General features: G+C 44.7%; 1 protein-coding gene across 1 annotated transcript in view; it reads right to left on the bottom strand.

Annotated features, from left to right (window-relative positions):
* ZNF704 (zinc finger protein 704) overlaps positions 1–24,794 on the bottom strand; it is a 118,488-nt gene that overhangs the window by 12,486 nt on the left and 81,208 nt on the right. Inside the window, exons 3-6 of the mRNA XM_075316293.1 lie at positions 17,945–18,048; positions 15,430–15,656; positions 12,143–12,243; positions 9,487–9,751 (exon numbers count right to left, since the gene is read on the bottom strand). Of these exons, the coding sequence (XP_075172408.1) occupies positions 9,487–9,751; positions 12,143–12,243; positions 15,430–15,656; positions 17,945–18,048 (697 nt within the window). The remainder of the gene's footprint in view (positions 1–9,486; positions 9,752–12,142; positions 12,244–15,429; positions 15,657–17,944; positions 18,049–24,794) is intronic.

Raw genomic sequence — 24,794 nt, 5'->3', positions numbered from 1 at the left:
AAGGAGGAGACACCCCTTGAACATAGGCACTTGTACTCCCCCGTCTGGTCAGGGATCAGGCTCTGTGTGAATGCAGTGGAATACTTTGTGTAGGGAACTCTAACTACCTCCAGACTTGGTACCACCACAGGTTAGAGGAGTGATATCACAGTGGTCAACGGACCTCCGGGGCACCACACTTTATCCTCTGCCATATTTTATATATTAGATTGATCATGAGATACAAAGATGCAAGACTCCTGAACCTATGTTTCCAACCCATTTATAAATGGACCCTTTCTCACTATATATTGAAGAATAGCCCATCCTGAATTTCCCAGCATGTTTTTTCTCCACACTTTCAATATCTTTGTCTTCTTTGTATTGAGTAGGAGTCCCATGTTTGAGCTATACATCTTGACACTCCATAATAAGTTCTTTATTCCATCTATGCTTGTTGCTATCAATGTTGTATCATCTGCATATTTAATACTGTTGATATGTCCAGCAATTTTGATTCCCTCTTCTTTTTCGGCCATTCCAGCATATAAATTGAAGAGAAATGGTGACATGATACAGCTTTGTCTAACTCCACGCTCTACTTTGAACCATGCAATGGTATTTTTAGCCTGAGGGGGCCAAATAAGCATGAGCCTCCCCAGCTTGAGAATATGAGCCCCCTGCTGTTGGCTTTATCATGACTGGGTATCAAAATTGGGGGGTGGGGGGGTTTCTTTAGATTGCTAACTTAAATAATTAAGCAAAAAAAGCCGCATAAAGTCCCTCTTATTTTGTTACACAGCCAAGATAAGTACATGGCTGGGGGCTGCAGCCTGTAGCCATCTGCTTTATCTGTGCTGGGCATCACAATATGGGAGGACCCTTTTCCATTTTTTTTATTTATTTATTTTTACACCACTATAGAAACACAGACAGTGTGTGTGATTCCAACCAAACACAGACGCTGTCACACAGAGTGGGGTTTGACTGCGAATAATCAGATGCCGTGTCTGACAGTGAGCAGGGGAAGCAGTGAATATGTATGAGAGCTAATCATTTGACAAGTGTTACATTAGCGGGGAAGTTTGGTAAGTATAATGGTCCTGCTTTGCAGCCCCCTAGCCCTTTTTACCACAAATTTACAGCACAATTTTCAAGTCAAAGTAGCCACCTTTTGCTTTGATTACTGCTTTGCACACTCTTGGCATTCTCTTGATGAGCCTCAAGAGGTAGTCACCGGAAATGGTTTTCACTTCACAGGTGTGCCCTGTTAGGTTTAATAAGTGGGATTTTTTTGCCTTATTAATGGGGTTGGGACCATCAGTTGTGTTGTGCAGAAGTCTGGTGGATACACAGCTGATAGTCCTATTAAATAGGCTGTTAGAATTTGTATTATGGCAAGAAAAAAGCAGCTAAGTAAAGAGAAACGAGTGGCCATCATTACTTTAAGAAATGAAGGTCAGTCAGTCCGAAAAATTGGAAAAACTTTGAAAGTGTGCCCAAGTGCAGTGGCAAAAACCATCAAACGCTACAAAGAAACTGGCTCACATGAGGACCGAACCGGGAAAAGAAGACCAAGAGTCACCTCTGTTGCAGAGGATAAGTTTATCCGAGTCACTAGCCTCCCAAATCGCAGGGTAACAGCAGCTCAGATTAGAGATCAGGTTAATGCCACACAGAGTTCTAGCAGCAGACACATCTCTAGAACAACTGTTAAGAGGAGACTTTTGTGCAGAAGGCCTTCGTGGTAAAATAGCTGCTAGGAAACCACTGCTAAGGACAGGCAACAAGCAGAAGAGATTTGTTTGGGCTAAAGAACACAAGGAATTAGACCAGTGGAAATCTGTGCTTTGGTCTGATGAGTCCAAATTTGAGATCTTTGGATCCAACCACCGTGTCTTTGTGTGACGCACAAAAGGTGAATGGATGGACTCTACATGCATGGTTCCCACCGTGAAGCATGGAGGAAGTGTCTGTGATGGTGTGGGGGTGCTTTGCTGATGACACTGTTGGGGATTTATTCAAAATTGAAGGTATACTGAACCAACATGGTTACTATACTGAACCACAGCATCTTGCAGCGGCGTGCTATTCCATCCGGTTTGCGTTTAGTTGGACCATCATTTATGTTTCAACAGGACAATGACCCCAAACACACCTCCAGGCTGTGTAAGGGCTATTTGACTAAGATGGAGAGTGATGGGGTGCTACGCCAGATGACCTGGCCTCCACAGTCACCAGACCTGAACCCAATTGAGATGGTTTGGGGTGAGCTGGACCGCAGAGTGAAGGCAAAAGGTCCAACAAGTGCTCAGCATCTCTGGGAATTCCTTCAAGACTGTGGGAAGACCATTTCCGGTGACTACCTCTTGAAGCTCATCAAGAGAATGCCAAGAGTGTGCAAAGCAGTAATCAAAGCAAAAGGTGGCTACTTTGAAGAACCTAGAATATAAGACATATTTTCAGTTGTTTCACAATTGTTTGTTAAGTATTTCATTCCACATGTGTTAATTCATAGTTTTGATGCCTTCAATGTGAATCTATATATACACACACAGACACCATATTATATATATATACATATATATATATATATATATACATACTGTATTGTCTAAATTGCTAAATTTTATGTGTAGGCGGTGGGTGAACATAGGGTGCAACAGCTGTGAACAGTTGTAGATAAACTAAAGAAGTAAATGTGATGGCAATAATGACAAGCTTATTGTCTTCCCCACAAAGTCACCAATTATATTCATGAAATATCCAAACAAATAACAATTCAGAGACTCACACAAGTGACTAGTTAATAACTACTGTGGCACTGCAGATGTGCGCCATTGCCACGTCTAATATTCTAACGGGTTGCAATGGCTTAAAAAGTCTGTTGACAAAAGACATATACTATTACATACTGTTCCATTAGAAGCTAGCCTTTATTGAAAGATAGCACAAGCAATAGGACTGAAAAACATTAGTCCATTGTTTACAGGTTTAAAGAGGACTTTCACGATATGTTTTATATTTAAACTGTGTATATCATTAAAAAAGTGTCAGAGTGGCTGGATGAAATGATTTTTTTCTTCACTACATTGTGGCTTTTGTAGGCTTTGCAAATTTCCTCTTCAACATAAGGAGAGGAGGTGTTAACATTTTTCTCTGGGGGTATTTACTTTTTCCCTTGTAAGAAGTTGCCCAATCATAAGAAGGCAGCATTATAGAGAAGAAAAGAAAACAAAAGCCCACCGAGGTCAGAACAGGCTTTTTCAGTGTGATCTGGTAGGACCGATATGTCTACCCTGACCACATTGAGACACTCTTTTTTTTAATCTTTTTATTCATATACAGACTAAAATAAAAAAAACATAGTGAAACCTCCTTTTTAAATTATTTCTACTCAAAAGGTAAATGAACCATAAAGGGTAAACATTTCATTTGCAAGTGTATTTTTGCGATTATTGGATTATTTAGATTCAATTAAATTGTTTTATTTAAGGAAAAATAGTTGCACAGAAGATTTTTCTTAATATATTCACCCATTCTGTAATATTGTGGCAAAAATAACAGTCTGAAAGATTGTCACTATGTATCATACAATGCAAAGCACACAACTGATAACTGAGCACCAACTCCTCTCCAGTGTTTCATTACGCAGAGCCGACTGTCCAGGGTCGTCACAGAATGTGTTATCACACGACAGTTGTCTTTTCTACAATTTTGTTTCATTCCCTATGAATTAAATGAATTACCAATTATGGACCATTTGTCACGCTGGGTACAGGGAAGTACCAAGCAAACGGTGAAAGGGAAGGGAAACCCTGTGTCTGGGGAAGGGGAAGATGGTGAAGATGCTTGAACCTACTGCTGGTCCCTGGGGTCCCTCCCCACCTAAGATAGATTCCGCACCTATGTGCCGAGCCAGATACCTGACCCTAGGTATCCCTAGTGCTAGGCCCTTAATAGGAAAGGGATGGGATGAGCTCTTTGTCAACCCCACTAAACACTAAAGAAGACACAAGGAGGACACATGGGGAAAATACATGAACTACTTATCTACAGATGACTCAGGTAGAAGTTCAGCAATGTTTTCAGCAATGATACAACAGAGTAGTACAAGGCACCTGCTTGCAACCAAGGCTTGAATTAACTGAATAATGTCACCAGGACCATTCCAAGGAAGGAAGGAAGGGATATTTAAACACCAAGAGAATACTGATGATCAGCAGTTCGGTAGAAGGACAGATCCTGCTGGGTCCAAAAGGGGGAGAGATGAATCCAGCAAGAAAGCTACCTATACCAATGAATACCGACAGCAAGAACAATGGAAAGTCAGGGAGCATACATACTGCGCAGCCAAACATTGTGACCTTCGATGGCCAGAAACCACATGATTGTCTGTCATCCGTGACACACCTGTGACACCATTTTTGGTCAATGACAGCACAGGTTGGATAATATTGTTTGCTGCGTGGACACCTGCTTAGTGGTAACACCCAGTTGTCACTTTATGCATATATTTTTAAGAATAATAACAATGGAATATATCAATATACAGCTTTAATTAAAAGCACTCCCAAATTATTTACTAACATGGACATGTCGGGGGTGGTGATGGGTGCTATTGAAATTGAGCCGCCAGCTGCTGATCTTTGCAAGTCAGAAACCTCCTCTGCTAGAGAAAATTACTACAAGAAGGTCTCAAAGCCCTAAGAGAGCCTATGGGTGATTGTCTTAAGGGTGCTTTACATGCTGCGACATAGCTAACAATATATCGTCGGGGTCACGGTGTTTGTGACGCACATCCGGCGCCGGTAGCGACATCGCAGCGTGTGACACCTCTGAGCGACCTAAAACGATCGCAAAAGAGGTAAAAATCGTTGGTATTGGAGAGGTCGCTCCAACACCAAAAATCGTTGACAGGTGAGTAGCGAGGTTGTTTGTTGTTCCTGCAGCAGCACACATCGCTATGTGTGACACCGCAGGAACGAGGAACATCACCGTACCTGCGTCCCGCCGGCAATGAGGAAGGAAGGAGGTGGGCGGGACGTTTGGCCCGCTCATCTCCGCCCCTCTTCTGCTATTGGGCGGCCACTTTGTGACGTCACTATGACGCCGCACGAACCGCCCCCTTAGAAAGTAGGCGGTTTGTCGGTTACAGCGACGTCGCTAGGCAGGTAAGTAGTGTGACGGCTGTAAGCGATGTTGTGCGCCACGGGCAGCAATTTGCCCGTGTCGCACAACCGACGGGGGCGGGTACGCTCGCTAACGATATCGGTACCGATATCGCAGCGTGTAAAGTGCCCTTTAGAGATAACCCACTTAATTTTAGCTGTTAGGCACTAACCTGATTCTAAATTCATTTGAAGCCTTTGTTGGTCAAAATCAATGGATAAATGATACTCAAATCATTTCTCAGACCGGCTCATGGAGTCTAGCATATGTATATAGAAATCTGTTTTACATTTATAAAGTATTTAGAGTTTTACTACATAAAAGACAATGGTGATTCTTATAAGAAACACAGAGTCGTATGGAAGAATGATCTACAGGAGTTTCTAATAGAGTTCTCAGAATACGTTACTCAATCTCAAAAGCCAAGTAATCAATACAATTCAGCCCAGCGTGAAGCCAGCCTGCGATACAGCAGAGAATAATCACGTCTGCTTCAGCCGTATAGTGTATACATTGTGTACAGATGAAAGCATGCTGATTTACATCCATATGTATAGCATTTAATAAAAGTATCAAACCAGCAGAGAGAATATACTGAAGTTACCGATACTTAACGCCTCCATATACATTAGATTAACGTCAGTCAAACCCACTTAAATCAATGGATTCAGCTGACACTCTAATCTGTATGAGATCTCTTGGACAAAATTGTTGGGGGAATTAAGGATCCGGCGTGTCCGATTTCGGACCTTTGATCCTTTTGTTCTCCAAGAGATAAGCCACCTCTAGTGATGTCTGACAGCAGTTCTTTCATAGAGAACACAGGAGCACTCCCGGTGTATGACAGATGGATGAGATAACCCAGCTATCTAAAGCGTATGTGGGGCTTAAGTTGTGATGTTACATATATGATCATGGGAAGGGTGTCACAGGTGTGTTACGAGTGACACAGTCATGTGGTTTCTGGCCATAGAAGGTCACAGCGTATGACAGCGCAGAATGTCCTCTGACTTTCTATTGTTCCTGCTGTCATTATTCATTAGTATAGGTAGATTTCCTGCTGGATTCATCTCTCCCCCTTTTGGACCCAGCAGGAGCTCGCTTTCCACAAAGCTGCTGATGATCAGCATTGTCTTGCTGCTTGAATACCCCTTCCTTCCTGGGACTGGTGCTGGTGATATTTTTCAGTTCCTTCAAGCCTAGGTTGCAAGCAGATGGTTTGTACTCCTCTGTGGTATCGTTGCTGAAAACTCTGCTGAGCTTCTACCTGAGCCATCTGTAGATAAGTAGTTCATGATTTTCCTCCTGTGTGTCCTTCCTTGTGTCTTCTATAGGGTTTAGTGGGGTTGATAAAGAGCTCATTGCATCCGTTCCCTATTTAGGACCCAGCACTAGGGATATCTAGGGTCAGGTATCCAGCTCGATGCATAGGTGCGGAACCTATCTAGGATGATGGAGGACCCCAGGGACCAGCAGTAGGTTCAGTCAGGGGACACTATCTTCCCTTTCCGTAGACACAGGGTTTCCCTTCACTTTTGGCTTGAGCTGGGTACTTCCCCGTAGCTAGCGTGACAAAGGGTCAAATAAATATCGGCATATTGTTTGAGAGGCATGATACAAAGGCATGCAGTACTGTGGGAAACTATGGGAGATGGAAGTAAATGTAAAACGTAGTCGGAAGTATAGTTTATGAAAAGCATCTTCTTTGCTGAAATTCAGTCCTAAACTTGTCAGGACCGTCCACCATGCTCATTGTTGCTTGCAAACACTCATTATTGTACTGTTCTTCAGCAAAAAAACTGCCTCCTGTAACAGCCACATACTATACATGTCACTCATCAGTCCAGGGCACCTGATGCCATTTTTCTGCACCTGAGTTCCAATGATTTTTGAGCATAGATGAATCACTTGACTTTGTTTCTATGTCGAAGGTATAGCTTTATGGCTGCAATTGTCTCTTGGAGACCAATTCTCACCATACTTCTCCAAAACATAGGTGGGAATAGCCGGAGTCAACTGACTGCTGCCAGTCCTGAGCTGATGGCACTGCTGGATAGCTTCTGATTTCAAAGGGAAGTAAGCATGATGTGTTTCATATCCTTCACTAAGTTTCCTTGTATAAACAGTGCATATACAGAATTAAAGCTTGCCCATTTTCTGGTGCTTCCTCAAAAGAGCTTGAAGAGCCCATCTTATAACCAAAATCTGTTTGAAATCTTTGCTTGGGAGACACGTTGCTGATTCAGTACAACTACCTTGTGCCTTGTTGCTGTGCTCAGTCATCTTGCTATATTCTATGATCAGTAGCATGAAACTGTCTTCCACAACTTCCCCTTTGTAGCAGAGTTTGGATGTTCCTCACCGATCTCATAAGCTCTTACTGAGGTTTAGGCACAATGGAGCTCCGAAGGAGGGGGGCATTTGGATTTGATAGTGCAAATTTCACGAATTTTGAGGAGTGGGAGTGGGATGTTGCTTTTCCACAGTCTTTGTCCTACCAGTAATGTGGGACCCCCTATATTTCTGGTGACAGATGACAGACCTGAGTAGGGGCTTGTTTTGTGCAGGATAAGTTAGGGTTTTTATTAGTAGCATTTTTGGATACATAATATTTTCAGTATGAGGCTGGGATCACATTCTTGTGTCATACACAGAGCACTTACATCGAGGTTTCCGTGTAAATCCCAAAAATGTGATTCACTCTAATTAGGCAGATGAAGACAATTTGGACTCCATGTGGTTTCTGTTCCGATCACACCCATCTTTTTAGGCGAGAACAGAACTGTGATCAAACAAATTTGTGTGCTAAAAAGATGCCAAAAATGATGGGACACCAGCGGAACAGAGACCAGACGGAGTCCAAAATTACTCCATCTGCCTTGTTATAGTGAGTGGCTCCATCGGGAGTTTTGTATGAATTTTGGGGAATTTACCAAGAAACCCCAAAGAAAGAGTTTAGTGGACAGCACAGAATAAGTCTGAACCGAGCCTTATTCCGATTTTTGGGACGAAGAATGAAAAAATAGCAGTAAAAGAATTGTTTTTATTTTTGCACTATTTTTCATGTGGTATAAGTGATTATACAGCTTTATTGTTCGGATCAGTGCAATTACAGTGATACCAGATTCATATCGGGTTTTCTTATGTTTTGCTACAATCACACAGTAAAAAATACTTTTTAGAAAAAAAAAAAAATTGTCGCCATATTCTGAGAGCTCTAAATTTATTATTTATTTACTAAAACTTTTTGGCCGCTGTACTGAGAGCCCTGCTCCCAGGAGGAAATTAGCTTTATTCCTCCTAGCAGCCTCCGGCTTTCAGTCACCGCTCAGTACACAGTGAGTGGTGGCATTTTCCACGCCCTGACACTGACTGATAGCCAGCTCAGTGCTTGTGCATGGCCCATCCAGGTGTCACTCGGTGCTGGCTTGCAGTTTCAGCCGCTGTTCACTATGTATTAAGCTTCTATGACTAAAAGCCAGAGGCTGCTAGTAAGAATAAAGTTAATTTCTTCCCGGTAGCCAGGTTTTCAGCGCAGCTGCCACATAGCTTTAGAATGCTATTAACCTGCAGATTAACCCCATATTTGTAGGTTAATTGCATTTTTTACATAACGGGTTCCCTTTAAAGTATTCTTACTTTGCAGCATTATTTTACTCGCGTACCTAATACTTTATCACAGTACTGTACAAATATAAATGACTATATACTGTACAGCTATATATACTGATTAATGCAACAAAGCTATGCTACAAATTAATTTAACTAACCTTCTAAAACCATACCAGGTGAAAAATGGAAAACTGACAGCTATGTTTTCCTCCCTTATTAGTTCCTTTGCAGTTCCTGACCTTCCGACATCCTTAGGTTGTCTCGGCTTGTCATATTGATGACCTATACCCAGGATAGTCATCAATCTCAAATTCCTTGTGGTTCATAGATATGGACTCATTTTAATAACAGGCATTAATTTTCAAAACAAGTACACCAACATGATCAGGTCTAATAGATCTAATTTAATAATGAATGCAGTTTGTACTGTGAAATCTGCTGACATATCATGTCGATTCCATCTTTTCTATAGCCTTTAATGGCATATATAAAAGAAAAATGAATTGAGCAATGAGGCAGTACCATGTGAAATAGTGAGCAATGTGCAGGATATACTTCAGTCCCATAAGAGTAGTCACCAAGTTATCTAAAATTCTATTTTCCCACTTTTCATGTACACTAAAGTGTCTTTCACGTAATATTTGGTAGGTTTGCTTTAATGGAATAGCACATTAAACCAGAAATGGCTGTATCATTTACACGAATGGTATTACTGTGGTTTACCTGATAGGCGTGGTCGGACTGAACTAGGTAATAGGTGTTGGGGGCTGATCTGCTTAGACGGCCATTCAGTTTGGTCTCTGTCTTGCTGTATATAGAGTCACAGCTTCCAGTATTTGGAAGAAGTATTGTAGAGGGAGGTGATGCAAAAGGTGGAGATACAGGAGAGAGGTTGCATAGTCCTTCCGTGCCAGACTCATTGTTAAGCCTGATCTCCGTATAGTAAAAATCTTCTTCTCCATCACAATCATCCGATTCTCCAGTGCGTCTGTGGAAAGAAATATGTGTTGTCAAAATTGCTGAGATAATTAGTCTCCTAGAAAGTAGTCCTGCCATACAAAGAAAATAAGGAATAGATCAGAGCAAGTCTTCCGAAAGTTGTCTATGTGAGAAGTTAAGCTACTTTCACACATCAGTTTTTTTCCATCAGACACAATCCGGAGAAAAACTGATAAAACCGATCCGGCGCCGGATCCGTTTTATCCCCATTGATTTGTATTAGCGCCGGATTGTGCTGAGTGGCATTGCGTTGCATCCGGCTTTTGCCGGATCCGGCGTAATTGGCTAATGCGGCGGCCGGATGGAACGTCTCTTGTAACGTTTTTTGTCTCTGACAAAAAAACACATCGCGCCGGATCTGGAACGATACAGCGTGATTTACAATGGAAGCCTATGGACGCTGGATCCGGCATAATGCGGCAAAAAACGGATGCAGCCACTGGATCCGTTTTTTTAAACTGAGCATGCTCCAATTTATTGTAAAAAAAAAGGATCCAGGAAAAAACGGATGCAAAAACGGATGCGCCGGATCAATTTTTTACGGATAGCGGATCAGTAGAAAAAAAAAAGCATCCGGCGCATCCATTTTTTGCATATTCTGCGCCGGATCCGTTGCCTCAGGCACACGCCGGATTGTGCCTGATGCCAAAAAACTGATGTGTGAAAGTAGCCTTAATAGGTTATTTTGCTTTCTTTGATGAGTATCCACAGCTGTATAGGCATGTAGAGCTACATTTCTGAACAACATTTGGCTTTACCGGTGCCCATTTAGGGACAAAGGAGGACCGTGTCTCATGTCCCCTAAGGGGTTGTCCACTACTAGGACAAGCCCTTCTTATTCCACATATTTCCCCCAAGCAAAAGGTTAAAGCCTATACTCACCTCCCATACCGGTGTTGTTCCAGAGGTGCCGCAGCTCACGAGACCCGCATCCAATCAACACTGACCCAATACTAACCCCTGTGATACCCCACTGTTAACTGTGACCCAGTCCTAATGTGTTATGCACCCTATCTTTCCTGTTACTGAGCTAGTTATTAACCCAGTTACACATATTTTCCTCTATTCCCATTGTTCTCATTTTATACCCCATCCTTTTGTGTGGCACTGTATCAAACACCTTTGAAAAGTCCATTTATGCAACATGCAATGATTTTCCCTGGTCTAGTCTGGAACGTACTTTCTCATAGAAGTTGAATAGACCACTGCACCTTCTGATGTGGAGAGACTGGTGGTTGGCATGGTGGCATATTTTGCAGATCCGCCATCAATGCTTTTAGTGATACTCCTTTTCCTAACTATCACAGTATTTGATTACCAGTAATCACATCTTTGAAACTATCTGTGGCGCCCCTGTGCTTCAGGCGCCACAGGGTATTACACCACTTTTCAGGGGTAATATCTATCCCGGGTCAGGAGGGGGTTAACCTGCCGGTGCCTTCACAAGACACACATATACAAACAGTAAGGTGCTTACTCACAGGGGGATGAACTAGGGCAGACAGGATAGTTAGCCATCACGAAGCATGGGACTTCCCTAGTTACTAGGACAACCACTGGGGGCGGGCACCACATGGGGTAGAAGTAGGCACAACCAACACACTTGAGACAGAACCTTCCTGGACACAGCTTGGGATAACATCTAGCACTGACAACCGGTGATAGTGTTTCTCTTTCTTCGTGGGCCCGTGGCTTGGAGCTGGAGGCTCGGCCCGGGTTCCGGATGGCAACTGAGGGACACTTCACTAACAGACTTTCACGGGCACTGGCGGTGACCACTGATGGATTCGGGATCGGCTGGAGCCCATCATGGCAGAGATCAGTACTCTGGGGCAGCGCTTGAACAACCTGTGAGTAAAGAGACTTGGAACCGCAGCCCCTGCCTCTGCCTCTCCTTTACCCGCGCCCAGCATTGCGGCGTCAACAAGGACTACCACCACCCCCGTCCTCCATCATCCTCCCCGGAGTAATCCCGTTCCGCTTGTGGGAGGAGACGCCATCCCTGCTGCACCCAACATCTGCCCCGGTGAGAGACCCTGCAGCGACAGCCGCATACCACAGGTGGCGTCACGATCATCCGATAGATTTTCCTAACCGTCACCACCATCCTCCACCTCCAACTACCACCCTCATCCTCCACTCCTGCCTCCCGTCCATTGCCATCCTTACCTTCCTGTATGCCTCAGGGGAACGGAACTGGGAAAAGTTACCCTGTAACGGCGCAGAGGATCTGCACCCCCGGCGACGAGTAGGTCAAAACACCTGCCCATGGGGCGCTACATATCCGTCCTATACAGGCAACTCTGGATTTATAAATGAATGTGAAGATATACTCATTATTATGTGAACCAGTGATTACAAGAACGTGAGGGTATATTACCCAAGATGAATGGTCCTGATGTGCTTCTTGATTCCCGCTGCAGTGCTCAGTATTTTCCCACACTTCTTCCAAAGACATTTAAACATTACTTTCATTGAGTTCTAAAGAAAAGTAGTGAACAAAGTAAAAGAATATTAAAACTTTACATGTTTCAGATATGATTTTTGCATTTTTAAAAAATAAAATGTTCCTTTTCACGTATGTATTTTTTGTGGATCAATTGTCCGTAAAAATAAAAAAAAGAGAAATATCCTATTTTGAAATGGTTCGTGGATCAAATGTGTCAATTCAAGTCAACTATATCATTAAAAAAAAGACTACATGGATGTCACCCATGGTGTGTCTGTCTTCTACTGTTTAATGAAAGTTAAAATATCACTGCAGTGTTTTGTTTTTTTCCATCGCTGGAGTTGCATTTTAAATGTAAGCCTCCTGTCATTCACATGTCAATTTTTCAAAAACGAGGGTGGTTTTATGGATAAAACTCATACCTGTGATAGTCTATGGGTGGCTTTACACGCTACGATATCGGTCCTGATATCGCTAGCATGATACCCGCCCCCATCGTTTTTGCGAGAGGGGCGTATCGCTGCCCGTCGCGCACAAAATTGCGCACCCCCGTCACACGTACTTACCTGCCCTGCGACGTCGCTGTGACCGGCGTACCACCTCCTTTCTAAGGGGGCGGTCCGTTCGGCGTCACAGCGACGTCACTAAGCGGGCCGCCCAATGAAAGCGGAGGGGCGGAGATGAGCAGAACAAACATCCCGCCCACCTTCTTCCTTCCGCATTGCTGGCATGTGGCAGGTAAGGAGAGGTTCCTCGTTCCTGCGGCGTCACACGTAGCGATGTGTGCTGCCACAGGGACGAGGAACAACTTCGCCCCCGCGACAGCAGCAATAATTGGGAGTGGACCCCCATGTCAACGAGGAGCGATTTTGGACATTTTTGCAACGATCCAAAATCGCTCCTAGGAGTCACACACAACGATATAGCTACAGCGGCCGGATGTGCGTCACAAATTCCGTGACCCCCAACGAGATCGCTGTAGCGAAATCATAGCGTGTAAAGCCCGCTTATGTCATTGATTTAGTATAGATTTATTGTGGACCGATTGATTCATGAAAAATTGCAGACAAGTCCAATGTTGATCCCCGTGTGTGATCAATCTCAGCAAGTATATGGGTTCATAAAAAAAATTGGACAGCACTAGGATGCCATCCATGAGTCCTCCATTTTTCACTGACTGATAGATTGGAGAGGGTGAAGAAACCTTTTTTTCTCATTAGTGAAACTGATTACCAAACCTTGATGAAAATCACTGACCAAACTCCATCCATTTTTCTCGTAGGAAAAAAACCTGACGTCTGAATTAGGCCTTAGGCAACGACTTGACCTGTAGTTTTCACAAGGCTAACATACATGACAAAAATGCAACTCTTAAAAGTCAGCTATATTGTGTTTTGTACTATAGATTATATTATATACATATATTATCTTAAGTCAATGTGGTATATTTATCAATCTAAATGCGGTGCACATTTCTGGCACAAAGTAAGTTAAAGGGAATCTGTCACCAGGTTTTTGCTCCCCTACCTGAGAGCAGCATAATGTAGAGACTGAGACCCTGATTCCAGTGATGTGTCACTTACTGAGCCGTTTGTTGTTAAAATCAATGTTTTCTCTCCTGCAGATCTAGCAATTATACAGAGCTCATGAATATGCTGGACTACCTGCAGTATGACAAGTAGCCATGTAATGATAATCTACTGCTAATTATACAGTGATTTTATCAAAACTACACTAAACAGCCCAGTGACAGATCGCTGGAAACAGGATCTCTGCCCCTACGTTATGCTGCTCTCAGATTAGGCGGCAAAAACCTGATGACAGATTCCCTTTAAATAATAGGTTGTGTCAATTTAGAATAGACGGATTTATCAAACAGCATGAACCACTTTGATACATATAGTGCATTTTAGTCTACGTTTGCTCTTTCTAAGGCCCCCTTCACACGCACATGCCTCCGGTACGTGCTAGGTCCGTTCCCGCATATACCGAAGGCACACGTACACCCATCAAAATCAATGGGTTTATGTGCATGCACGTGTTCAGCCATTGGCCCATGCCTCTGTGTGGAGCAGACGTGAGCCCGTGTGCTCCATACGGCGGCATGTCTGTTTTTCTCCGGCAGCACGGGTGTCACGCGGCCCGCACATGGATGTAGTGTGGATGCGGTCCCACGTGACACGCGCCGGAGAAACACACGTGTCATTGTAAAAATAAAAAAACACATACTCACCTCCACCAGCCCTGCAGTCTCTGCCGCGGCTGTCACGTGCATCCGACCCCCAGTGAATTTGAACAACGCATCTTCTTCACTGGGGGCCGGAAGCAGCATCAGCGGGGCGTGGCCTGTGCCGGACACTGTCATTCAGCACCACAGACAGCTCCGGAAGAATCAGGTAAGGCGGGACTTTCCGTTCTCCGTGTGTTATTACGTATAACACACAGAGAACACGCATGTGCCACAAACACGGCACACGGGGAGCAAACCACCCCTTTAATATGTCCGTGAAAAAAACGGTTCAATTTTTTCATGTGCGTGTGAAGGGGGCCTAAGAAATAGACAGTTTTGATAAATATGCCCCATTGTCTCAGAGTTACCATTATACACATTTGTAAACTAATTAAGAATAAATCTGAACGGCATACGAATCCGATAATTCAATAATACCAATTTACGGACCATGGGTAACATGGGTCCCTTTGTTTCGGGAGATGTTCTCCACAATCGCTTAAGGCTGAGAGCAGCTCCATAGAGCAACACTGCGCTGAGTGTTAGCCTAACCAGCTGAGACATCAGACACAAGGAATGATCCCGATCTCCAGCAAGTGACTAACAGAAGATGACAGAACAAATCCCACAGAACAGATTGTACCCACAAGTGTCTTGTCTGAAATCTAGAATGGATGTGGCTGAATTGTAGGAACTGGAGCAGCCTAAATCATAAATAGATAGGCGTAAATGGCCGGACAGACAACTATTGGGATTTAGAATTCCTGCAATGTTCCGTACTGTACGTATACGTCTTGCTGCACCTGCAGACATGTAAAAGGATCACAACTACACTATGCATAGATACAAGGTCCTTACATTATTAATGCACCATAGATATATAAAAGAGGTACAATCTGTGCAATATGAATCTCCCCACAGGTAATGCTACTGTACTGGACGTTTCATGCCACCTGAATACAAAAAGATGGGCGATTATTAGACAGACCTTTCTCTTTCTTGGAACAGGGTCTTCAAAAAATAAGTTCCCAGAGTCTGTTTCATCGGCGATGTCATCAGGGTGAAGCATGCAGCGGAAATGCTTGAAGTTATCAGCAGATAATGGTGGAGATGGTGTTGATGGGTTAGAATAGTCACTTGTGTTCCAGCTCCAACAACCACTGCTGCTGGAACTGGAAGGGACGTAGCCGGAGTCCTTCCAAGATTCACTTACATCTGTGAAGTAAAAGTGCAATATAAGCAAACTATACTTAGATGCCGTCAGACGCTGCTGCTCCTATTCTGTAAGTATACCACCTACAATATAACAATACCTAAAAACATTTAATAAAAATATAACAAATAAGGATATGTACATAATTTCTACAAAGTAATATTGCTACAATGTAGGGGTGTACTTAGAAATCCTGAGACCCCATGACGAAGGTCTGAATTTGGTACTCTATGGGCCCCTGACAGCCATGACAACAGCCCATTGAGTAACTGCAATCACGTCTCTGGGACCCAATCGGGTTGTCTAACCATTTAGATGCCATAGTCACTATTCACTAAAGCATCTAAAGGGGTGAAATCGCTCCAATTTGCGCAAGCTCCAATTCATGCAGTTACTGACGGGTGTCTGCTGTGTCTTATGCTTGTCATCTATCTTGTTTGTTGTTTGGCACAGTCTAAGCATGTAGCCCTCTTTATACAGCTCTTCCAAACTTCTTCTATGCATTTATTGCGGATATTGTTAGAAATCGGTGGATGAGGGGTAGGGGGTAGCACCGTTTGACACTCAGACTATCAATATCATAGTAGTTTTGTGGTCTGCCACCATTGACGGTATGTCATTGCTCCTAAGATTAAAAAAATAAAACAATTCTACGGTCTGCATTCTTTCTCTCGTACCATATGGGTATACAGTTCCAATGCAAACCTGTGTATCTCAGTAGTTGCAAACTTTATGTGTAGTCTGATCCTTCAGCCATATTTTATTCTCCTTCAAGGGATATTCTGCTATCACGTATTGGCTAGAAAGGTAATAGATGCAAATTGTTGGATGTCCAGTCACAGGGACTTCCACCAATTGTCAGACCTTAGTATCCCTTATTTGCAGGATTACGGCTGGAAGGCCTAAAGCTGGTGTCACACACAGCGACAACGACGTCACTGCTACGTCACCATTTTCTGTGACGTTGCAGCGACGTCCCGTCGCTGTTGCTGTGTGTGACATCCAGCAACGACCTGGCCCCTGCTGTGAGGTCGCCGGTCATTGCTGAATGTCCAGCTTCATTTTTTGGTCGTCACTCTCCCGCTGTGACACACACATCGCTGTGTGTGACAGCGAGAGAGCGACGAAATGAAGTGAGCAAAGAGCAGGAGCCGGCGTCTGGCAGCTGCGGAAAGCTGTAACCAGCGTAAACATCGGGTAACCAAGGGAAGACCTTTCCCTGGTTACCCGATATTTACCTTCGTTACCAGCCTCCGCTCTTGCTGCCAGTGCCGGCTCCTGCTCTGTGCACATGTGGCTGCAGTATACATCGGGTAATTAACCCGATGTATACTGTAGCAAGGAGAGCAGGGAGCCAGCGCTAAGCAGTGCGCGCGGCTCCCTGCTCTCTGCACTGTGACATGTAGCTGCAGCACACATCGGGTTAATTAACCCGATGTATACTGTAGCAAGGAGAGCAAGGAGCCAGCGCTAAGCAGTGCGCGCAGCTCCCTGCTCTCTGCACTGTGACATGTAGCTGCAGCACACATCGGGTTAAGTAACCCGATGTGTACTGTACCTAGGAGAGCAAGGAGCCAGCGGTAAGCGCGGCTCCCTGCTCTCTGCACATGTAGCACAGCGACGTTATGATCGCTGCTGCATCGCTGTGTTTGACAGCTAAGCAGCGATCATAACAGCGACTTACAAGGTCGCTGTTACGTCACCGAAAATGGTGACGTAACAGCGACGTCGTTGTCCCTGTCGCTTAGTGTGAACCCAGCTTAAGAATGCTCCCTTAAACCTATATTCCAAATTTATGGCACTGAATCATCTGTTTACGCCTTTGCAATAGACTTTGAATGGAGTAGCTCTAAGCACACTCAGTCGCCCATCAAGCTCTTTCGATTCCCAATATTATGGATTGGGGCAGAGTGAGAGCTGTGGTTCATCATTTTGCCAATCAGTGAATGTAAAAGCAAGCTGGACACCCCACTTACATTGACCACATATCCAGTGAATAAATATATTCTTCTGACTGGAATATCCCTTTAATCAATAGTACAGAAGGCAGATGGAAGAGGGTTTGCTTGTAGTTTGCAACCGCGGAGAGACAAATCTTCTGAAAGTCATATACTCACAATGGTAGAATATTTTCAAATCATAACCATTTGCACAATTGCTGCAAATTGTTAACGCTAGATGCTTTGGCATAACATGGATTTAACTACAAACACTGACTAGACGTACTATACAGCAATTACTGACTTTCTGACGAGTAATATTCTTTCATGCAGATAATTGGCCACTTTACCAGTATATCGAATTGGTGGACTGCGAACCAAAGGGCTGGTAGAAAGACTGGTCAGAACCATGGCAGCTGTCACCTTATCCATGTCCAACTCATCTTCATATTTCCTGCAAGACAATGAAGATGTTTAGTAGCTGAAAAAAAGCTGCAAAACATGAAGGGTGGAGACTCGAGCACAGTGTCCAAATAGCAGAATACTCGATTGAGAATTGAGTACCTCGAGCACCTCAATGCTTAATCGAGTACTGAGCAGTGCCAAACATTTTCACCCATAACTACTCTTTGGAAATTGTTCTGTTCTCTTTTGTTATAATTTATATTAAAAGTGTCTTCAGTTTGGCATCAAATTTCCTCTTATTGACATCTAAGGTAGCTGGCTACAGTCCCATAAACCTTAAACTTCTGAATAATATGTGCAACTGTAATAAAAGGGACATCAAGCTGTTTGGAGATGGTCTTAAGGGTGCTTTACACGCTGCGACTTCGCTAGCGATTGCTAGCGATGTCGAGCGCGATAGCACCCACCCCCGTCGTACATGCGACATTTGGTGATCGCTGCCGTAGCGAACATTATCGCTACGGCAGCGTCACACGCACATACCTGTGCAGCGACGTCGCTGTGACGGCCAAACAATCCCTCCATCAATGGGGAGGTGCGTACGGCGTCACAGCGACGTCACCACGATGTCACTAAACGGCCGGCCAATAGAAGCGGAGGGGCGGAGACGAGCGAGCCGAACATCCCGCCCACCTCCTTCCTTCCTCATTGCCGGTGGAGGCAGGTAAGGAGATGTTTGTCGCTCCCGCGGTGTCACACATAGCGATGTGTGCTGCCGCAGGACTGACGAACAACATCGTATCGGCAGCAGCAACGATATTAAGGAAATGAAATGAGCGACGTGTCAATGACCAACGATTTTTCACGTTTTTGTGCTCGTTGATCGTCACTCATTTGTGTTACACGCTGCGATGTCGGTAACGGCGCCGGATGTGGTCACTAACGACGTTACCCCGATGATATATCGTTACCAATATCTCAGCGTGTAAAGCCCCCTTTATAGTCTATTTACCTTTAACACGCTTGTCTATAAAGTTTCTTTCTAATCTACTGAGACAACTCCTTAGCTTTCTTCGGTCCTTGTTCAGTGTGGTATACACCATGATTCTAAACAGCACAGTGACTACTTTTCACCCTCTAAATAGGCAGACTCACTGATTACAAGTTTGTAGACACCCGTGATACTAATCACAGGATATAGCTTAGTTTCACAAGTCACTATGGTTAAATTATATTCAATCTGTTCCATCATTTTTGTCAAGGCGATTTTCATTATTTTTTTGTTGTTGTTTTTCATTTCTGTTGAACCATAATTCAAAAGCAATGTCTGGCTTTCATTAGATGCTATTCAGTAAATGTAAACTGAAAATTACATTGTCAGTTTCAAGTAATTTCACTGGCCATTGTGATGCTTTTCTACTTTACCAGAAGGGTTTCAGCAATGTTGTCCATGTCCTAAAAGACTAAAATAGATTACATCACTGTCCTTGTATTTGGTTACTTATCATTTTCCTTTATATCAAGGCTGTACTTTATTCAGATCTGTGTATTTTTTTTTTACAAGAGTTTCCTAAGAAGTTTACCGCAGAAGAAATATAAATATACTTTGATATTTGAGTCTTTGGACTATATATTGAATTTTGTATTGTAATATCCCAAGAGAAGACAAGGTGCTTCAGAGTAACTGATAAAAGAGGCTCAGTAGAGCTCTCTAAGTAAATTGCAGAATATGTCACCGAAGATGGACCATCTGCTCTTCAGACATAAGTGGAATTTCACTGTCATACGACTGCGGCTTTTGTTCTGATACAAGACATCAAAACATTAGACGGCTCCACAATAATTGAGTACCCTCGCTGGTATTACTGACAATTTGTCATCACTTCAACATAAACTGACATAAAATACTGAAACCACCACAGTATATCACACCTGGCATTTACTAGCACTTTACTTATTTCATATATGTATTTAGCTCCTCATCTATCACTTACCTAGTAGTAGTAATAAACGATTATGTGCAAGATTTCTGCTTGAAAGATGCCTTCCATAGCATATCAGTGCCATACACAGAGCAGAGGGTCCCATAGCTATAATCATAACTAATCTTTTATTTTCTAGATAAATGTAACTGTGGAGAGGGAGAACATAGTGCAGTCCACAAAGCCAATCCATAAAGTGGATAAAAGCTAGGACATCAAAGCGGCTGAGCTGCAGTGCCAGACAAAGTCGTAGCTATAGATGCACACTTGTGCTTGGATAAACACTTAAAGGAGTTTTCCAGTTTCAGAAAAGTCTTGTCTCCTGGCTACAGTCTTTGTTAAAAAAATCAAGCTGTGTATTTCTCACCCTTCCCAGGTCCAGTGCTGAGTCTTAGCTGCTACTTCAGATGTCTGTCATTGTCACATCAACAGCACTGCAGCCAATCACTGAGCTCGGAAGCTTGCGCCGCCAATGTGGCACCCCAGTGGTCCGGTTGCCACAGTAATATTGCCTTCCCACAGGGGGTGATGCTATGCCTGGAAGCAAGAACGGGGGTCTTCCATGATAGGTGACCAGCACTCAACATTTCCTACTCTAGACCAGAGGAGGGGGCTCGAGAAACCTGTTTGAGGGGAGCTGCCCTATACATTCTGACCTAAAGGAAGAGTTAGGAACATCCAGACACAGGAAAGTGAAACTAAACTAGGCAGAACTGTGGAGACTGTCTTTGAGAAGGAATCTGTAACTGAGCTCTCTCAGGATTGAGCGCAGAAAACAGGGCACCGGTGCCCTAGGCCACTTGGGCACTAAAGTCCCACCAGCAGAATCCGGACGGTAGAAGATTGCAAGTCTCCTGACCAACCAAGTGCCTGGGGCACAGCAGCATAGTAGAGACAGGAGCCGTGACCAAAGAGCAGCACCAGCAAAGGACTCGCGCTGCCTGCCATATGGGTGAGAGTCACTACCAACACAAGAAGAATGGACCACAGTGTAGCTCCAAGCCACTGGGACCCGCACACTACAGCACTAGAAGGAAGGCCTCCAACCCACCTGGCTAGGTGGATCCCCTCAATTGCTTCCAGGTTGACCGGACATCTGTTGCCTACTGGACCAGTCTTCCGGGCCAGTATACTCTACCATCAAGTAAAAGGTAACCCTTGTTTCCAGCTCCAGTAGTGGCTGGATGTAGGCATTGTGGAGTGGACCAACCACTACTCTAACACACTGTTTAGTGGCCACTCCCAGGTCCTGCAGATCGGCACTTATTCATTTGCTTAAAGGGAATGTGTCATAACAGATAATACTATTAACCTGCAGGTAAATGGTTAATCCGAAGGTTAATAGCATTAGAAAAGTGTTCAATGTAAGGAGGTGGTCCATGTGAGAAGAACTCCTCTCTGAAGACCCCAACCAGAATATTTTTTTAGATTTTAGGATGGTGATGTTGTAAGTGTGGCCGGTGCCATCTAGTGTCCAAAAGGGTACAGTGTCGTATTTAATACTAATGTGTGTTTATATGCCTTTAAGTGTGTAATGTGTTTTGTACCGGTTATTATTAAAAGACTATATTGTGTAAAAAGTGAGCATGCTTAGATAAATTATTAGTAACATTAGGTCAGTGATGGTAAGGACAGCAGAGTGGTTTATAGATAGAAAACATGTAGCAGAGTTAGAAAAGCGCAGGTTAGATAAACAGTGCTGTTGGAGTGCAAAATGGCAGGGTAGCTTGGTCACATTTCACAGCAAGTACACCAGGCGATAAGGAAAGGTTTAGCCTCTGGGAGGAGCTTGGGAACTAGGTCACTGGGTCCAGGAGAATGTTCAGAGAGAAGAAGATGGCTGCCTGAGGAAGAGGGTGTGTGTGGTGCCGAGGTCGGACTGATTCCCCTATGAGTGGGTCCATTGTCAGCAGCCTGCTGGGTGACATAGGGGTACACAGGACCCTCACAACAAGGATGGGATCCTAGATATCGGTCAGGGTTGGACCAGTTTACTGTGACAGAAGGCAGCCAAAGGCAAAGAAGCTCAGTATAGTGCAGGAGTGGACAGAGAAAGAATGGAACAGACTGAGAGGAACAGAGCAAAGGAAGAGATAGAGAGGAAGGGTTTAACGTGAATCTAACCTGCATGAGAAACCCTGCTGAAGATCAGTAAAGTTGTGTTTGAGAAAATAAATCCTTCTGTTATCATCTCCTTGATGAAACCTGAACCAGAGAATAGAAGGAAACAAAGTATCCCCAGGGGGCAAGTAAATGGACGAACCTCAGACATCCACTGGGCCCTCAATCTGCCTGTACCAGGACCAGGGGGTTGCACGACACACTGACCATGACTACAGTGCCCCGTGCCACCCTGTTTACACAACCACTGTACTGAAAGCGTGGCTACCTGCAGAAGATGTGTAGTGCCCCACGTGGCCTAAGGGGTTACTCGTCACCGGGCCAGTGGTTCTGTGGGGTTGCTGTGACTGGCCTGACCCGGCTCCATGACCCCGTCGGCTACATGTAAATGACAAACAAACAGGTGCAAGGTGTAGAGGGGGTTGGAAGGAGGGCGAAGGGTCCCTGGGAAGCGTGTCACCTGTTGCAGCGGTGACTGGGGTCTCGGCCTCCGCCGCCCACCCCTTCTGGCGACTTTTCCTCTTCCAGGGGCAGTGTTGGATGGGAATGGGGGATGCTTTGCAGAGCCACCCGTGGTGCTCGGCCAGGGATTAGCCGCCACTGCGAAGTGTTGCTCTCTTTCGGAGCTGATGTTAACGCAGCCCAAATAGTCCAGCTCCCCACAAGTGGAGCGAGCCCCAGGGAGGATGAGGGCAATGGGCATGACTGAGGCGCCGAAGCGTGGGGCGGCAGCGCCGGCAATGACAAGGACAACACCGGCGCTGCGGTTCAAAGTTCTTTTTACTTATGGTTCTTAAGGTACCCCGGAGGTGCCGCTCTCCGCTGCCATGGATGGACTTCAGCCGATCCCGGGTGAATCAAAGGCAATCACTGGTGTCTGTGGAAATGTGTGAGACCTTCTTCTTTGTGCTTGTTTGTGGATCCCTGTGGCTTGATGCAACTTGGGGACCCTGCTGTTCATGTTAAGTGTCCTGTCCCATGTGCAGGTGACGTGGGTCCTTGCCGTTGGGTCCGACCGTAGCCCTGACCCTGGATCCTATATGTCACTGTGCTCCGGGAAAGTGGGCAGTGGACGATGGGACATGAAATCCTCATCCCCTGCAGATTTGTTAGAGTCCATGAAGGTTTCCACAACCGAGGGTTCTGCACCCTGTCTAAGCTGTCACTGTGGGAACAGTTAAGGGTGCTTTACGCGCTGCGACAGCGCTACCGATATATCGTCAGGGTCACGTCGTTAGTGACGCACATCCGGCATCAGTAACGACATCGCAGCGCATGACACAAAGGAGCGACGATCAACGATCGAAAAATTGTTCAAAAACGGTGATCGTTGACACGTCGCTCCTTTCCTTAATATCGTTGATGCCAAAGGTATGATGTTGTTCGTCGTTCCTGCGGCGTCACACATGGCTACGTGTGACGCTGCAGGAACAACGAACATCTCCTTACCTGCGCCTACCGGCAACGCGGAAGGAAGGAGGTGGGCAGGATGTTACGTCCCGCTCATCTCCGCCCCTCCGCTTCTATTGGCCGGCCGCTTAGTGACGCCGCAGTGACGTCGCTATGACCCCGAATGCACCTCCCCCTTGAAAGAAGGATTTTTCGGCGGTGACAGCAACGTCGCTGACAAGGTATGTGCATGTGATGCTACCATAGCGATAATGTTCGCTATGGCAGCGATCACAAAATGTCGCAGGAACGATGAGGGCGGGTGCTATTGCACGCGACATCGCTAGCAATTGCTAGCGAAGTTGCAGCGTGTAAGCACCCTTTAGGCTCGACCTCAACTACCATGTGTCCTTTCTCAGCATATCCACCGGTCGCCTCTTGCCCTATTCCAGTCTCATTCCTGCAGATTCAGTGCGGTGTTGTGGTCCCTGGCTCTGGGACTATTTCCACCTATCTCCCGTCCCCAGGGCCAGCCTGTTAAACGCTGCTCTCTCAAGGCTGTCTGCTCTCTTCTCTGTCCTAGGCTGATCTGACTAAAAACTGTTTGTGTGTTTCTCTCACTAATTGCCCCCACCCTTGGGATGACTCTTAGTGGCTGTTGCCCTGGTAACCTGGATTTCCCCAGATTGCCTGGCTTCCTGTGTAAGTAGTGACTCATAGCTAGATGTTTGTAAGTGAAAAACAACACTAGTGATTAACTCCTTCATCACCCGAGTCCAATCATTGCACCCTAAATGAAATGCAATGCCCTGTGGCGACTGAAGCCTCAGGGGCACCACAGATGAAGTTTATATTTCCTGGGAGCCGCCGGCATTCCATCATACAGGCGTGCTGGAACGCTTTACAACTCAATGCAACCATGACCTGAGAAATCACATTGATTTTTCAATTCTCTATATGCTAAAAAAGGGTCAACCATAAATAAATACTATTCATCTTATCATAGTATCATATCATAGTATCATATCATAGTTTTTACGGTTGAAGGGAGACTCTAAGTCCATCTAGTTCAACCCGTAGCCTAACATGTTGATCCAGAGGAAGGCAAAAAAACCCCAATGTGGCAAACAAGCTCCAATAGGGAAAAAAATTCCTTCCTGACTCCACATCCGGCAATCAGACTAGTTCCCTGGATCAACACCCTGTCATAAAATCTAATATACATAACTGGTAATATTAAATTTTTCAAGGAAGGCATCCAGGCTCTGCTTAAATGTTAGTAGTGAATCACTCATTACAACAT

This window comes from Anomaloglossus baeobatrachus, chromosome 6 (assembly GCF_048569485.1).
Source record: "Anomaloglossus baeobatrachus isolate aAnoBae1 chromosome 6, aAnoBae1.hap1, whole genome shotgun sequence".
NCBI classification, from domain to species: Eukaryota; Metazoa; Chordata; class Amphibia; order Anura; family Aromobatidae; genus Anomaloglossus; species Anomaloglossus baeobatrachus.
Note: the sequence above shows the minus strand (reverse complement) of the source record. Positions and strands in the feature narration are given on the sequence as shown.